Genomic DNA, 15,498 nt, shown 5'->3' with positions numbered 1-15,498 from the left:
CCCCAACCCCGCCCTGCAACCTGGCAAAATTAACCCTTTTTCCTCTGTGGTTTGCACTGCTTTGTACAAACTCCCCTCTGGTGTTAATTGTGTTGTCTTACAATTAGTTGGAGGTTTCTCTGTAGGTCCATCTAACACTGGCACTTTGCCAGGATTAGCTAATTAATTACACCATTCATCTACTCGGCAGGTCCACAGGCACTGTACTGGGCACGGGGGACGAGGTGGTGGATGAGGGAGCTGTGCGTCCTATCTTCTGGGAACTTAGAGTCAATGGAAGAATGATTTCTGGGCACTGTAAGCCTAGATGGCTACTCAGAGTGTGGTCCTCAGTCTGGCAGCACCAGCATCAGCCAGAAGCTTGTTAGAAATATAGAGTCTCAGACCCCTGATGGTCCTACTGAATCAGTCTGCAGGCTGATCCCCAGGGATTTGGTGCCTTAAAGTGTGAGAAGCATTGCTCTAAGTGATTCTTTCTCTGCTCCCTTGTCCCCTCTGGTCCCCTTTTGCCTTCACCCTGGCTTTTGGTGTCCCTGTCTGTGAACTCTGGAGGCCAATTTGACTAAGTTCCCAGGTTAGCCCAATGCTTGGTGACTAAGAGGTGCCCAGTGAGGGCTGGATGAAATGAATTTGGTGAAGACAGGGCAGCCCTGGTGGGCAGAGGGTTGTTCAGCTGGGAGGTGGGAAGGGGGCACTGGGGGAGGAGGGAGTCTGGGGCGGCCTTCAGATTCCGGCCAGGCTCTGCAGGGCAGCGTGGAGGAGGCCACTTAGAGCCGCCTGGATAATTAGAGCTCCTGGTGAAGATTGTACATTAACTCTGGATTGGGAGGGCGGGAGGGGTCTGAGGGGTGGATCCTGGAGGAGGTCGAGACCTCAGCTGGGAAGGGAAAGCAGGCCCACGCCCATTCTTGGCAGGAGAGCATGGTCAGGGCCGCTGCCTCAGCCCTCGCCCTAAGTGGGAGGCTGGAGAGGCCAGGGCTGGAGCGACTGATCAGGGCCAGCGAAAGGTGGAGGATCTAATGTGGCTCCCGGCCAGTGGCTGCGGGGAACTGGCCGTGAACGTGCAGGGTGGACCCCTCAGAGTCTCACATCCAGTTCCTTGGAGATCTCTTGAGTGGCCAGAGGGGTGGCACCAGGCCACAGGGAGTAAGTTGGGGAGTGCAGGTGAATGGGTCTTGAAGCTGAGCTCCTAGCATTTGTCCAAGTGGCTCTGCCCACCCCCATGGCCTCTGGGGGCTCCCATGGCCCCTGGACCTGGATCCCCCAGGGCTGGGTGATCATGGGAAGTAGGGTCAGAAGGGGCCCCCTTGGGGTTCCCTGTCCTCCTTCTAGCCTGATCTGCTTTCCCGAGGAGGGTGGGCACTGGAGGTCGGGACCCAGGAAATGTGACGGGGAACATGGAGGAAGCCTGGTCCCCAGCGACCTGGCTTTCCTGCTCTATCATTAACTTGCTGGGTGATTCTGGCGAGGCCTTGCCTTCTCAGAATGTTTACTTCAGCCTGGGTGTCCTCTAAGGTGCTCTCTTTGTACCTGAGGATCCCTCTGGAGTCTTTAAAAAAAATTCCAGCTCTGAAGTCGCAGGTGAGACCAACCTAGAAATGTCAACATTCTAGGGCTGGGTTTGAGGGCTGGATTTTTTTAAAGCTCCCAGTGATTTTAATGTGTACCTGGGGTGGGGATCCCTGATCTGAGAGCCCTCCCAGGCTGACAGGCTCTGAAGGAGCCTACCTGTTGGGTCTGCCTGCCTCTTGCTCCAGAAAGCTAATCTCTTAGCTTTCATCAGACTTCATTAAGTCATTCAACAAACACTTATTGGGCACTTGCTTTGTGCCAGGACTCTTCTAGTCACTGGGGAATCAGCAGTAACCAAGACAGGGTGCCAGCCTGTTCTAGTCTGTACAGTGAGGAGCTGGGAGGGATGGTCTGTAAGGGCCTTTGAGCCCTGAGTCTCTGAGACACGTGTCATTCCAGGAGCAGGGGGCACAGGCCCTCCAGTGCAGACTGCATTCCCGGGTAGACTTCAGACCTGCCCTTGGCTTTCATTTGACTGTGATTTCACTGGAACGAGATGTTGAACTCACCCCTGACCTGTGCCCCAAGGCAGGGTCCTAGCCTCAGGTAGGCTCATCCATGCAACTCCTTTTTTGAAAATACATATTTTTTTTAATTAAAAAATAATATATGCCCCATGGAGAAAACGTGAAAAACTCAAATAAAGAATTATCTGGAATACCACTGTGACTTATATTCATATTCTGGATACGGACCTTCTAGCCTTTTATGTACACAAATAGACATTTACAAGACGATAGCAAACTGCAGAAAGGACTTTGTATCCTGTCCTTTTCGGGAGATACATTAAACTGTATTTTCCATGCCAGCACGCCACTGTGACGGCTGCGTAGCATCCCATGGTGTAATGTCCCGTAATTTATTTAAGCAACTCTAGTATATTTAAGCAACTCTAATATGGGGTATTTAGATTGTTTCTAAATTTTTGCTGTTCTAAACAGTCCACACTGAGCATCCTAGTCCATACACGCCCGAACACTTGTCCACTTATTCTCTCAGGATAAATTCCCAGAAGTGGAGTTCTGAGATCAAAGGGGAGGCATGGCTATTTTTGTTTTTGGTGAAGACAATTGTCCCCAAGCTAACGTCTGTGCCAGTCTTCCTCTATTTTGTATGTGGGACACCGCCACAGTGTGGCTTACCTCGTGGTGCTAGGTCTGGGCCGGAGCCGAACCTGGGAACCCTGGGCCTCCGACGCGGAGCACACACACTTAACCCCTCCGCCACCAGGCTGGCCCCACAGCTTTTTAACTCACAGTCTGTACCTCTGCATGTCTCCCTGGGGGTGGAGGCTGCAGAAACGGGGACCCTAGGCCCGGCAGGTCTGGCACACTTCATGTCATAAGTTTGAGAGTGTCGTCCTAGGAGGTGGGGGGAGTAAGACCAGCCTCCACCCCCAAGGTTGGGCATGGTGGCAGTGATCCGAGGGGTGAAGTGGGGAGAGGGGCTGTGTGGGGGTTGCCTGAGGACAGAATCAACCCCAGTGTCCCACCGTGGGACTCTAGGGACCCAGGCTGCCTCCAACTCCTCGGCCTTAAAGAATCTTGCAGTGGCCACTTGCTCACACTCTGCCCTGCCCTACATTCCTGACCCCATGTCCCCTCCCCTCCCTGACTTGGCCCAGTGGGGCTGTGGGGTGGGTGGGGCCATGCCCTGGATTTTAGGGTGGGGCCACACCAGCCTTCTGCTCTCAGCTCAGGGGGAGGTTTCTGGGTTTCGATTACCCTGGGAGCCTCTGGAGTCCCTGTGGTGCACCCCCGGGCCTGCTTTCCAGACTTTACCGTGTGGAGCTGGGGGGCTCTTCCCGCTAGGTGGAGACTGTGAGAGAGGAGGGAAGGAGGCATGGGGGGAGGGGAGGAGAGCCGAGCCCAAATCTCCAGTAAGTTCATCACAGGCCTCTGAATGGGAGCTCTGAGCCCCCTGAGGGTGTCACACTGGTCATCCAGGAGTGGCAGTGGTACCCAGCATTTGCACCTGCAGGCACAGTTTCCTGGAGTGAGGACCCTTGGCTTAGGGAGGCTAACTGACTTGCCTGGTGGTCACATAGGGGGTCCTCAGAGAGGAGGCTGCAGAGTGTTTCACACCAGGGACCATGGGGGCAGAAATGAGGCTGGGCGTGGACTACACGGTGAGCCCAGGGTGTGGGCTGCAGAGGGGTTTCCAGCAGGGGAGACAGGCAGGAGGGACTCATTGCAGGGGACTGAGTGGGGGAGTAAAATGATCATAGTGGTGTGTAAAGCTGGTATGTTTTGGCTGGCAGGTGGGCAGAGCCAGAAGAGGCCGCAAACACAAATCTCAGCCCGGGCAGCTGCGGGTGCTCCGGGCAGACACCTGTGCGTCATTTGGTTCGCAAATCCCTTTCCCATCACTCACTCGGCCCTCCAGCCATGAGCTGGCCTCTCCAGGGTGAGATCAAGAAATGGGTGATGGGTGATAGAGGTCAGGGGAGGGAGCATGGAGTCGGTGCCCTGGAGCTGCTGTTGCTGCGGGAGGTGGACTCTGCAGAGCTTCCATAGCCGGCTTGGCTGTGGCCTCTACCTCTGCTGTCACTCTGGCCCCTCAGCACCAGCCTGAGGCATAAATATAATGCAGGAAAAGTAGAGAGAACCTTCTAGAACACCCATATACCCACTCCTTAGACTTAATAATTGTTCACATTTTGCCATGTTTGTTGCATCTATTTTTTGCTGAAGTATTTTCTGGTAAGTTACATCCATTGCGTGGTTTCACCTCTCAGTACTTCATTGTACGTCTCTGAGAAATAAGGGTACGTTCCTGTGGAACCACAGTACTGTTATCATGCCAATTAGTAATTTCCTGATAGCACCCAGTGCCCCATCCGTAGTCACATGTGCCCTGTTGTCCTCAGTCTGTCTCCAAACACTGGTTTCTTTAATTCAGGATCCAGTCAAGGTCCACGTGTTACATTTGATTTTTATGCCTCTTAAGTCGCCTTTGATCTAAAACAGTGCCAACAGTGCCCTGCCCCCACCTCTTTCTTTCCCCTGCCCGGTGATGCTGAGCTCCAGACGAGACGAGACGGGGCTGGTTATGCAGGAGACCGTCTCACTTTCTGGATTCATCAGGGCTGTTGCTGCCGTTTCCCAGAGAGCTCTGCAGGCCTGGGGCCGGGCGGGCTGGACCTCAGGGCCTGCTGTGCTGACGCTCCGAGAGCCTCAGTTACTACGTCAAGTAGGACAGGCTGGGTCCAGCCGGCGGCTATGGAGAGCCGGAGAGGCCCGGGCCCAGCGAGGCCAAAGTGTGAGGCGGGGGCTGGCTGGGCGGCCCCTGGCTGCACCGCTTCTCTGTCTCTTCCCAGCATTCCTTCCTGTCTCTCCTGCTCCCCATCCTTCTTCTCCTTGGCCTAACAGCTCAGTCTTCCCCTGCCCCCAGCAGCACTGTGGAGACCCCAGGACTCACTGGAGCCCCCAATCCTGAGAGCCAGAAACCCAGACCCATGGGCAGAGGGAGCGCCCTGCAGGCTCGTACACTAGCCAGGGACCTTTATTTCTGTTGGTCCAAATTCCATCCTTTTTCTACCTCCATTCATCACTGGAGAGACTCTGGGGTTCTCTGAGTGTGCGGCTTCCTGTCCTTTCTAGATTTAAGCTCCCTGAAGGGCTGAGCCATGCTTGTTTGAAATTCCATACACTGGCCCCTCGGGTGGCACAGGGTGGGTCCATGGTAAAGGGAGAGAAGTAGAGGTTACGTAAGTGGAGGTTTCTACAGGGATGCACAAGTGAATTGCTTTTCTCTGATGAGCCAGGCGACCCTGGGTTCCTCTCCCAGCATTCCTCCCCACTCCCACCTGGTGGGTGTGACTTTGGGTGTCTGGAGGGGACTACCGTCCACCTCCAGCCAGTCCCAGCGTCTGACAGAGCCTGCATTGGGAGTGGCCTTCCTTGGGTCTGGCCTGGATCTGTGGGGTCGTGGCCAGTGCCCTGGGCTGGGAGTCAGGAGACCTGGGGTCTGGAACTGGGTATTCCTTTAACTTGTTGTGTGACCTGAGCTAGTCAGTTTCCCCTCCACACCTTGGGTCCACAGCCGGATGGCGGAGGGGCTATTAGGGTCCGTGGGGCATCTCCCCAGTGTGTGATTCCTCCTCCCATGGCTGTGAAGCTGGCCAAGCTGGCAGGTGCAGGCTTTGATTCAGGCTCCTCTGATAGTCCCCTGTCCCACTTCTGGCGCCCTTCTTCCTCCTCCTTATCTAATCTTTCCAGACAGCACTGACGCACCCCACTGCCTTTTCCGTGGCTCCCACCTGCATCTCAAAGTCCACCCTGGGCAGGGCCCTGGATGCATCTGCCTTCTCGTCTTCCCTCAGACCAAGGTCCTGGGGTGCAGACCCCAAGGGCATTTCAGGGACAGCGCCCTTCTCCACTCCCTTCTAGAGCAGAGTTGTCAACCAGCTCCTCTCCAGAGTCCAGGGCAGCCCCACCCACAGGGCTCATCCCCTTACCCCCATCCCTGCCCACTCTGCTGATGCCCTCCTGGGCCGGAACAGTGCAGCCTCAAACTGGTCCCGTGCCTCCCAGTGGATGGCAGGCTCACCGCAGGGACTGTCCTCAGCTCTGTGGGGGTAGGGAGGATGGGAGTATGGGGGGATGCACTGGTAGAGGGCATGGCTTCTGTCCTCAGGGCACTCAGCATGATGGGCATCAGCTTCCTGAGGGTGGGGACCACACCCAGTGCATTATCGGCTGCATAGTAGACTGGGAGTAAGGTTTCGTTGAACGGGTGGAGGCCAGGGTTGTATAAGTGGCCCCTTCTGGTCAGTGAACCTCACACTGGACTGTGGTAAGAAAGGAATGAGGTATTGGATGTAAAAACGATTCATAAATTAAAACGTGTTCTGCACATTGGAGGGTCGGTTTTTCTAATGTGATCTTGGCTGGGGTGCAGCCAGCCTTTAGAGGGACGATGCCCGTGGGGGAATGGGCAGTGAACTCTGCGGGAGCTTAAGCGCGGCCTTGGAGCCGGCGGGACTCTGACAGGGCTGCTGCGCGTGCAAAGGTGCGGAGGGCGACGGTGAGATCAGCGGCCTGGCGGAGGGTGGGAGCAGGCCCGCCCCCGGACCTCGGGCGGAGATGCAGGAGCTCCGGAGGGGGGTGAAGCCACGGGGTCACTTCTCCCTGGAGAGCTCGGCTCTGGTTACAGCGCCAGGTGCGCACTCGAAGCCGGGCACCTGTGCGCGGCGTTTAATAAACACAGATGTTCCCCGCCACGAGGGAGGGTGGGGGGCTGCGGCCCGGGACATGGGTGCCACAGGTGGGGAGGGGTCCTCGGGGCCGCCCTCTGCGGGCAGCCGGGGAGGAGAGGGAAGCGCGGGTGCAGGCGGCCGGACGCCGCCCCCGGCGCGCCTGGCCGATGCCCAGCGTCTTGGCAGCGGCGCGCAGTCGGAGGCAGGCCGGGGCGAGGCCTCTGTAGGCGGCGACGGCTGCACGTGGGTCAGCCAGTTTCGCTCGGCGGCGGCGGGGGCGGGGCAGGGGGCGGGGTCTCGGGGGGCGGGGCCGGGAAGCCGAGCGTGCACATCAGCCTCCGCGCAGGGCGGGTTCTCGGGGGCGGGGCCGGGACGCTCGGCCAGCCCTGCTCTGCCGCCCCCTCCCCCGTCCTCCCCCGCCCCCTCCCCCGTCCTCCCCCACCCCCTGGTAGGCCCGAAACGGAAGTGCCGGCCTCGACCTGTGACGCTCCCCTCCGTGAAAACTTACCTGTCTAGTGGCCCTGCCTTCGGGCCTCCCTCTGGGCTCAGGTGTCCCCGTAGCCCATCTGATAAGGGCTTTCCTGCTAATCTGTTAATGGCTTCACGCGACACCCCTGCCACGCCCTCCCGCCCGCTGGCACCTTTGTGGGATGCCTCAGTCCTAATGAGTATACACAGGAGGAATGGAGGGGAGGCGTGTGCGGGGGCGTTTGGGGACATTTGGGACTCTAAACATCCTGCCGAGGGCCGCCCTCTTTGCCTACAGGCGAGGTGGGGAGCTGCCGTAAGCACCAGACGGGAAATACAAAGATGAGGAGGGCAAGGCGCCACCCCTTAGAGGTTCTTGGGGAGGGGTACGGAATGTAGCCCAGTGTTCCCAGGTGACGTTGATTCTGCTAGCTGGGTACCCACACTTGGAGCTCGGAGGGTGTGGAATGCCGGAGCCAGGAGGAACCAGAGAGCCGCATCTACTGACCGTGTGTTCCTGATACCTCCGGGGAGCCCCCTAGCTGTTCCCACCCGCAAAATGCCTTGCTTCTCCGTTCTGGTGCCTCATGCAGACCATTCCTGTCCCCTCTGGGCTGCAAGCCTGGGATGTTTTCTTTCCCCACCTTATTTGAAATTCTCCTCCTGGTGGCCATGCTCCCCTCCTGACCAATCCCTCCCCTTCTCTAAGTGGCTTCGGCTTGCGTTCCCAAAATGTGGCTGCTTTGTAGACCCATGGGCACTGGGGAGGGGCTGAGTTGGAGACATCAGGGCTTCAGAAGCTGTGGCAGAGTGGGTGGGGACAGAGGGACATCCACATCGTGACCAGGCATATTTGTGCCGGGGGGATTAGGAAAAACATGCCAGGCATCTGAATTTGCATGTCTTTTTCCTGCACATGTGACCCAGACAAGGAGCGTCTTCCCAGGGGAGGTGAGGAGGGGTCAGGGGTGAGGATGGGTTTTCCCTCAGACAGGGAGTCTCTGAGGAGGGGGCTTCCACAAGGCCTTGTGTACTGGTCAAGATGGGGGCTGTGGGGGCCACCCCCGCCTCTCCTCAGCGGCACCGACTTCCGGGATGCCCTATGGCTGCCCAGCACCCCCGGCAGTGCCAGGTCCCAGGCCTGACCCACGCTTTCTCCCTCCTCTTCCAAGACTTACCCGTCCTGTGTCCCCTCCCCTTGAGCTTTGGGAAGAGACAACCAGCTCATCTGATTCACTGGAGTCTTACAGGAAATTCTATGAATTATTCACGACTCTGCAGGGCTCCTGCCTCTTCTTTCACACCTGCCCTGATTGGCCCAGCTCTGACCTCTCCCTACCCTGAATTCGGACAAAATCCGCAGCGGTACCACCAGTTGGCAGCAATGCATATTCATTATATCATTAACTCCTCCGAGTGTGTGACTTGTCTTCCCAATGAGGTTTTAAACTCCCTGAAGCAGAGACCTTATCTTTTGCTTTTCGTATATTTTTCTCAGCAGCTAGGAAAATGAATTAATTTACTCAATGTGTATTTCTTCTGTGCCCGCTGTGCACCAGGCAGTGGTCTAGATGCTGGGGATACAGCAGGAAGCAAAACAGATACATCCCTGGCCTCGTGGGTCTTCCATCCCAGGTGGGGGGAGAGTAACCAAAATAAGTAAGTAAAACGTCTAGCAGGCCAGGTGGTGATATGTGCTGTGGAGAACAGTGAGGCGGGGGGAGGACAAGGAATGTGGGAAAGAGCAGTTTACTGTTTTAAAAGGGATGGGAAGGAGGGTGTCCAGGGAATGGGTCATATGAGCCAAGATCTGAGGGAGGTGATGGAGGGAGCCGAGAGGGTGTCTGGGGACAGAGGGTTCCAGGCAGAGGGAAGAGCCAGTGCCAAAGGGCCGGGAAGGTTTGAAGAGCCTGGAGGAGGGCTGTGGCTGGAGCAGAGTGGGCAGGAGCCCCTGGAGGAGATGAGGTCAGAGAGGTGAGGGGGCGGATCATGTGGGGTCTTTCAGGCCATTGAGAGTTCCTGGCTTTTACTCTGAGATGGGTGGTTCTGAGCAGAAGATTGCGGTGATTTGCTGCTGTGTGAGGAACAGGCTGTGGGGATGAGGGGGGACATCGGGAGACCAAAGAGGAAGCCGTTCCTCACATCCAGGTGAGTGCTGGAGGGACCTGGACGGGGTCGGGGGGAGGTGTCAGTGATGAGAAGAGGTCACGTTCCACACTTATCTTGAAGGTAGGCCTCACAGATTAGGTGTGAGAGGCGAGTAGAAGAGAAGCCCAGGATTGGTCCAAGGTTTTTGGCCCAGGCACTTGGAAGGATGGAGTTGCCATTGACTGATGCTGGGAGGACCTCAAGAGAAGGCCATTCAGGGGGCTGGCCCTGTGGCGCAGTGGTTAAGTGCGCACGTTCCGCTTCTCGGTGGCCCGGGGTTCGCCGGTTTGGATCCTGGGTGTGGACATGGCACTGCTTGGCAAAAGCCATGCTGTGGTAGGTGTCCCACATATAAAGTGGAGGAAGATGGGTATGCATGTTAGCTCAGGGCCAGTCTTCCTCAGCAAAAAGAGGAGGATTGGTAGCAGATGTTAGCTCAGGGCTAATCTTCCTCAAAAAAAAAAAAAAAAGGCCATTCAGGTGGAAGAGCAGGAGCACAGTTTTGAAGATGCTGAGTTGGAGGTGGAGGACATCCGAGTGGAGATGTGGAGTAGGCAGTTCGACGCGCAAGCCTGGAGTCAGGCGAGGAGGAAGGGCAGAGGTGGATGTGGGAGTCATCCTGAGGGTACAAGTGGTGCTTTGAGCCCACGAGTGTGGCCGAGGTGCCCATGGGCCTGAGTGCAGATGGAGAGGGGAAGGGGGCCAAGGACTAGGCCAGTGCTGGAGGTGGGCGAGAGGGGAGGAGACTGAGAGGGTCCCTGCAGGGCAGGCCACCGTCTCCCTGCGCCATCACTGCAGGGTCCCACTCAGCACCCGCTCTGACGCTGCACGGCCTGGCTTCCAAGCCCAACTCTGCTGCCTGCTGGCCGTGTGTGCCTGGCCAGGCTCTTTAACCTCTCTGTTCTCGGCTTTCCCTGCCTGCGAAAAGGAAATAATAACAAAGTAGGTTTAGAGAATTAGGAAACAATATATGAAGACGTTAGAAAAAAAATCCTGCTTGCTATTGTTATTACTATGGACCGCACTGTGCAAAGTGCTGGTGATTCCAAAGGGAGAAGCACTGGGTCCTATCCTCAAGGAACTCACAGTGTAGACACTACGGGTGTTCGAGGTAGAAAGAGGCCTGGCAGCGGGAGAGGCCAGGACCACGTGCTTCGGGGCCATGGGGGAGGGAGGCCGAGAGGGAGGGAGGGCACTGGCCAAGGAAGGCTCCACAGAGTAGGAGAGAGGGGCTGAGAGTGGAATGGAGCTCTACTGGGCCTGGGGCTTGGAGGGGAGCCAGGGTGGGCTGGGCATGAAGGGCCTTGTAGGCTGCCAGCACCACCTCTGTAGAGATGAGAGCTCCGGGGACCTTGGGATCAACTGGAGGTTTAGCGTGGCTAGGGCAAGGAACTTGTGAGGTTAGCGAAGGAGTGGGTGGAGGTCAGATCACAAAAGACCTTGTTAGCCAATCCAAGGAGGGGAGGAGCAAAAGAAGGCTTTAGAATCAGCTCTGTAACTTCAGACAAAGTATTTAACCTTCAAACTCAGTTTCTTCCCCTATAAAATGACGCTGTGACTAGCCCCTTGTGGAGAAGTTGGTGAGAATTCAGAGGCAACAGTTGTGAAGTGCTGAGACAGAGTTGGTGAGAATTCAGAGGCAACAGTTGTGAAGTGCTGAGACAGAGTTGGCCTCTGAAGTGGTGGATCCTCATCATCATTTTTCCTAGAGGCTGGGGTGGCACTGAAGGGTTTTAAGTGCAGGAATGAATGGATGGCTGATGGGTGGTGGGAGGATGCGTGCGTGGGTGGATGTCCTCTAGAGATTTGGGGTTAACCCCAGCCATGGCTGTAAGTGGGGGAACTTCAGGCCCAGGATGGGCTGGAGAGGAGGGTGTGCAGTGGGGCCTCACTGAGGCTGGGAAGGCACAGAGTTCATTGTCCTGTCTTTGAGACCCAAAGGCCTGTCCTCCTGGTTTGGTGTCTCACAGCTTCTCTCATCGGTCTGTCTGTGTCCGGCCCTCTCTACCTCTGTTTCTTATCCTGTTTATCCCTCTGACTCTGTCCTGTCTCTCGCTGTCTCTCTCGCTCGCTCTAACTTGCTCTCCCTCCCTCTCTGTGTCTCTCTGACTTTGTCTCTGTGTCTCTTGCTCCCTTTCTCTCTCCCTCCTCCATCGCCCACTGTCCTCTCAGGTCTGGGCAGCCAGGTCTCAGGGCCGTGACAGGAGTTGCACCCCTGCGTGTGACAGCCTGGACTGGCAGCAGACCCCACAGGACAGCTCCAGCTCTGGCTCGGGGGTTGGGGGGGGCTGGGTGTGTCTGTGCTCTTGCTGGGGGCTCCCCTACCCCAACCCCGAGAGACCTTGCCTTGCAGTGGTGCCAGGAAAGGGAAAGCCTTGATGGTGGGGTGTGATGGTGGCGGAGTGCTTTCTCTGGAGGCCTTCCTGGTGTTTTGGAATCCCCTGCCCAGGGGAGGGATGCTGTGGGGAGAGGGGTCTCTGCTCTCCCGCTGACCGGGCTGCCTTGTTCCCAGGCTGGTGGATGACCGCTGTGTGGTGGAGCCTGCGGCCGGGGACCTGGACAACCCCCCTAAGAAGTTCCGAGGTAAGACCTTCCCCCCCCCCCGCCAATTCCCCTCCTGGGCTGCCGCGTCCTGGGCCCGGGGCTGTTGGACGAGGAGCCCGTGCACGCTCACACTGCTGTCTGCGAACCCCCAGCTGCTGCTATCATGGCACTGATGGCCTCTCCCTGGGTGTTCCAGGGGCCACACCCCACTTCTCAGGGGCACACCCACTTCTGGCGGGGGGCCTGTTCTCCCCCGAACTCCCCACCAGCCACAAGACTTTCTTTGTCTGCGTGACTGGGCGTTTTCTGTGGGAACAGGGGTGGAAAGAGAATTTCCCCAGGCGTTAGGAGGCCCAGGGTGGGCTCCCTTCTCTTCCTCACATCTCATCGGTGGTGAGGGAATTGGAGCCCCTTCTCCTGAACCAGGCTGTGTCCTCAGCCCCACGTGGTGTGGACGACTCCTGCCCTGGGGGAGCCTGTGGAGCTCAGACCTGGCTCTGCTGTGTGACCCTGGGCAAGTGCCTTCCCTCTCGGGGCCTCTGTGTGCTCCGTGGTCAGTGGGCTTCTCGGCCCAGCCTCACAGCCCTGCAGGCCCTTGTGAGAATTCGATGATACTCTGCTGTCGCTGTGCCCAGCCTGGGCATGGTGTTATTATTGTCATCACCTGTGAGGCTGAGGCCGACAGTCAGACAGACGGATCCTGGGTGTGGTGGGCAGGGTGGGAGCAGGCAGAAACACGCCGGCCGCCGCCGCCCCGTCTGCCCACGTGGCTGCTCCTCTTGGGGAGAGTAGCTGGGATTGTTCTGGAGAGGGATGCTGAGAGGGGAGCGGGATTTTAGATAATCTTGCGGCATCCTTGGCTGGCTGGCTGCTGGGGCCTTGCCCATCCACTGGAGCATGGAGGAGACAGAGGGGGGTCCTCCCAGCCCACAGAGGGGCCCTGCTTCTGTTGTGGCCTCTGAGTGGGGCTTTACCTTGGAGTCTTAGGTCGGGACATGCCTGGTTATGTGGGAGCCACCTCGCGCGCTGGACTTTCCTCACCGCTGTGGACCCCTCTGCCCAACACCGTCTGGCCCCGCTGCCTCTCTCTCATTCCTTCCAGCCACGCTGACCTCCCTGTTGTTCCTCCTATTTATCTCCCATGCTCCCGTCTCTGCACCTTTGCACTTGCTGTTCCCTCTGCCTGGAAGGTTCTTGCTCCAGTATCCACGTGGCTCGCGCACTCAGTGGCTTCAGGTCTCGTATCCTCAGTGGGGCGTTTCCTGACCACTCAGTCGAAAATGCGCCCCCACCTCCCCTCCCTGCGTTCTTCTTCTCCGTAGCGTGAATCTGACATACTCCACGTGTTTTAATTATTTGTTTATCATCTGTCTCCCCTGACAGAATGTCAGCTCCCCCGGGACAGGGATTTCTGGCAGTTTTATCTGGCTGTTTTGTCTGTCCCATAGTGGTGCCCATCTGAGGAGTAATGCATGCATCGGGGCCCCCTCGGGCTTTGTCCTATCCCTGCCCCAGGCCTGGCGGCTCCAGGTCCCATTGATGTGACCCACCCAGAGTCCCTGGTTAAGCCCAGCCTCGAAGGCACTGGGCCCAGGTGCTGGGGGTTCCAGGGCGCTCGTGTGGGCCGCCTGCTTGGAGGCACAGCTCTGACCACGCCTGCCCCTGGGTCCTGAGGTTGGGAGTGGGTAGTGAGCCTGGAGCCGGAAATCAGAGAGCTGCGGGCTGATGGCGGGGGCAGGGTTCCGCTGTAGCTGCGATGATTTAGGTGGATTCTGGGGGAGAACTCAGTAAGGGAGGCAGTGGTGAGGGTCCTGAGGGTAGGCTCTGCCAGGGCAGGGAGGGTCTGGGGCTGAAAGGAGAAGGTGTGTGCGTGTGTCGAGATATATGCAGTCTGCTTTGTGGTGCGACAGCTGGGGGCAGATGGGCGTGGCTGAGGAAGACTTGCCCTAGAGTTCCAGTGGGCAGAGTTTGGGGCCAATTTTTGACAACAAAAAGCCACTTAGCAGAACAAATGCTCCTCTGACTTCTTGCTCTCCTCCATCGCTCCTTCCCACTCCCTCCTTCCTCTTCCTCTCTGTTTTCCCCAAGCCGGTGAGGAGGGCCCACCCCAGGATCCGGGGGCTGCCCCGTGGTCCCCATGGCCTCACCGGGCCCAGCCAGCTCAGGGAGACGGAAGAGCAGACTCAGCCTCCAGCCTTCTCCGGCCCGCTCGCCCCATGTCCTGGCCTGTGGTGTCTTGGTGAGGCAGATAGAGGCCCCCCCGGACTCCCTGTGGCCCTGTCTGGACCTGAGAACAGCCCATCTTCTGGGGCAGACCCGGGTCTCTGTGTGGCCCATGGCTGGCAGGTACCAGTTAGAGGGCTAGGACTTCAGACAGAGACACGGACTCCACCTCTTCAGTTTTGAGGCTGACGTCCAGAGAAGAGAAAGGCGGAGCTTGGCCTCAAACCCGGGATCCTGGCTCTCATTGTTCCTTGTCTCTCCTGCAAACACCTGGCCCTGAAGGGGGCTCCCAGCAAGCGTGTGGGGGTCATGGCAGGCATTATAGAAGGTACCTAGAGGTCATCAGAGATGGCCATGTCCTGAGGCCCCCACAAATGCTGCCCCTCCATCCTCTGGGGGCCCCAGCTATTGCTGGGGGCTGTGGTCTCTCCTTGTCTCCCCCCACAGCCCACTACCAGTTCCCTGCTGACACCCCTTCACCTGCTGACCCTGGAGGCCCCCAGGCTGGGCTGCCCAAGCCCAGTGAAGCCCCCGCCTGCCTTGTCAGCCCCTGACTGGCTCCTTGTTTGTGGTTTCAGCTCCTGCCATCTTCAGAGGCCATCCCAAGCCCTGACATGCTCAGGACATTCTTTCCAGAGTCTGCAGGGCCCTGGAGGCCCAGGCTGCCGGTGCCCCAATGTACAGGGCACCCCATGCCAGCCCAGCCTCCCTCACCTCTGCTTTGCTGTAGGGGTCTTGGGTTATGGCTGCTCTGAGACCTGCTCATTGACTGGCCTGGGGTCTAGGCATGTTCCCTCCCACATGCCCTTTCTCTTTCTCTGCCCCTGTGCTGGGCACAGGGAGACCCCATTCAGGACTCGGGCAGCTCTGGCCTCCCAGTCTCCCTCAGGGAAGCACAGAGCTCACACCCCAACTACGGCGACCCCAGGAAAATGTGTGGGGTCACTTACCCACCTAGACTGGTTGGGGACAGGTGCCGGGGAGGGGGCTGATGACGTGTCCTCCCCGTGCTTGCATGACTCGGTGCCCGCCCCCACCCTGAGCCTTACGCCTCTGCTCTTCCTGTCCATCTTCCAAGGCCAGTTGATTGTTATTTTTATTATTATTAAGACACACTTCAACTCTACACAAAAGTATAGAGATAAATAACACACACCCGTGTACTCACTACGGAACTCTGTCAAATCCTTTTTGTTGTGTTTATTTCAGAGCTTTTTGTTTTTAAAGAGATACCATCTTACGCCTGGAGCTGAAGCCCCCTGCATCACCCCCATCCCCCCATCCCTTTCCCCTCCCTCGGTCTCCAGAGGTAAACACTTATCAGAAATTGGTGTGCGTCATTC

The 15,498-nt window shown here is 57.7% G+C and overlaps 1 protein-coding gene across 5 annotated transcripts in view; it reads left to right on the top strand.

Moving 5' to 3' along the window:
* ITPR3 (inositol 1,4,5-trisphosphate receptor type 3) overlaps window positions 1-15,498 on the top strand; it is a 66,358-nt gene that overhangs the window by 3,055 nt on the left and 47,805 nt on the right. For all 5 annotated transcript variants that reach the window (XM_044776416.2, XM_044776415.2, XM_070515086.1 and 2 more), the window contains one exon: window positions 11,901-11,971. In XM_044776416.2, coding sequence (XP_044632351.1) covers window positions 11,901-11,971 — 71 coding nt within the window. The remainder of the gene's footprint in view (window positions 1-11,900; window positions 11,972-15,498) is intronic.

The sequence above is a fragment of the Equus asinus genome, chromosome 8, assembly GCF_041296235.1.
Source record: "Equus asinus isolate D_3611 breed Donkey chromosome 8, EquAss-T2T_v2, whole genome shotgun sequence".
Lineage (NCBI taxonomy): Eukaryota > Metazoa > Chordata > Mammalia > Perissodactyla > Equidae > Equus > Equus asinus.
Note: the sequence above shows the minus strand (reverse complement) of the source record. Positions and strands in the feature narration are given on the sequence as shown.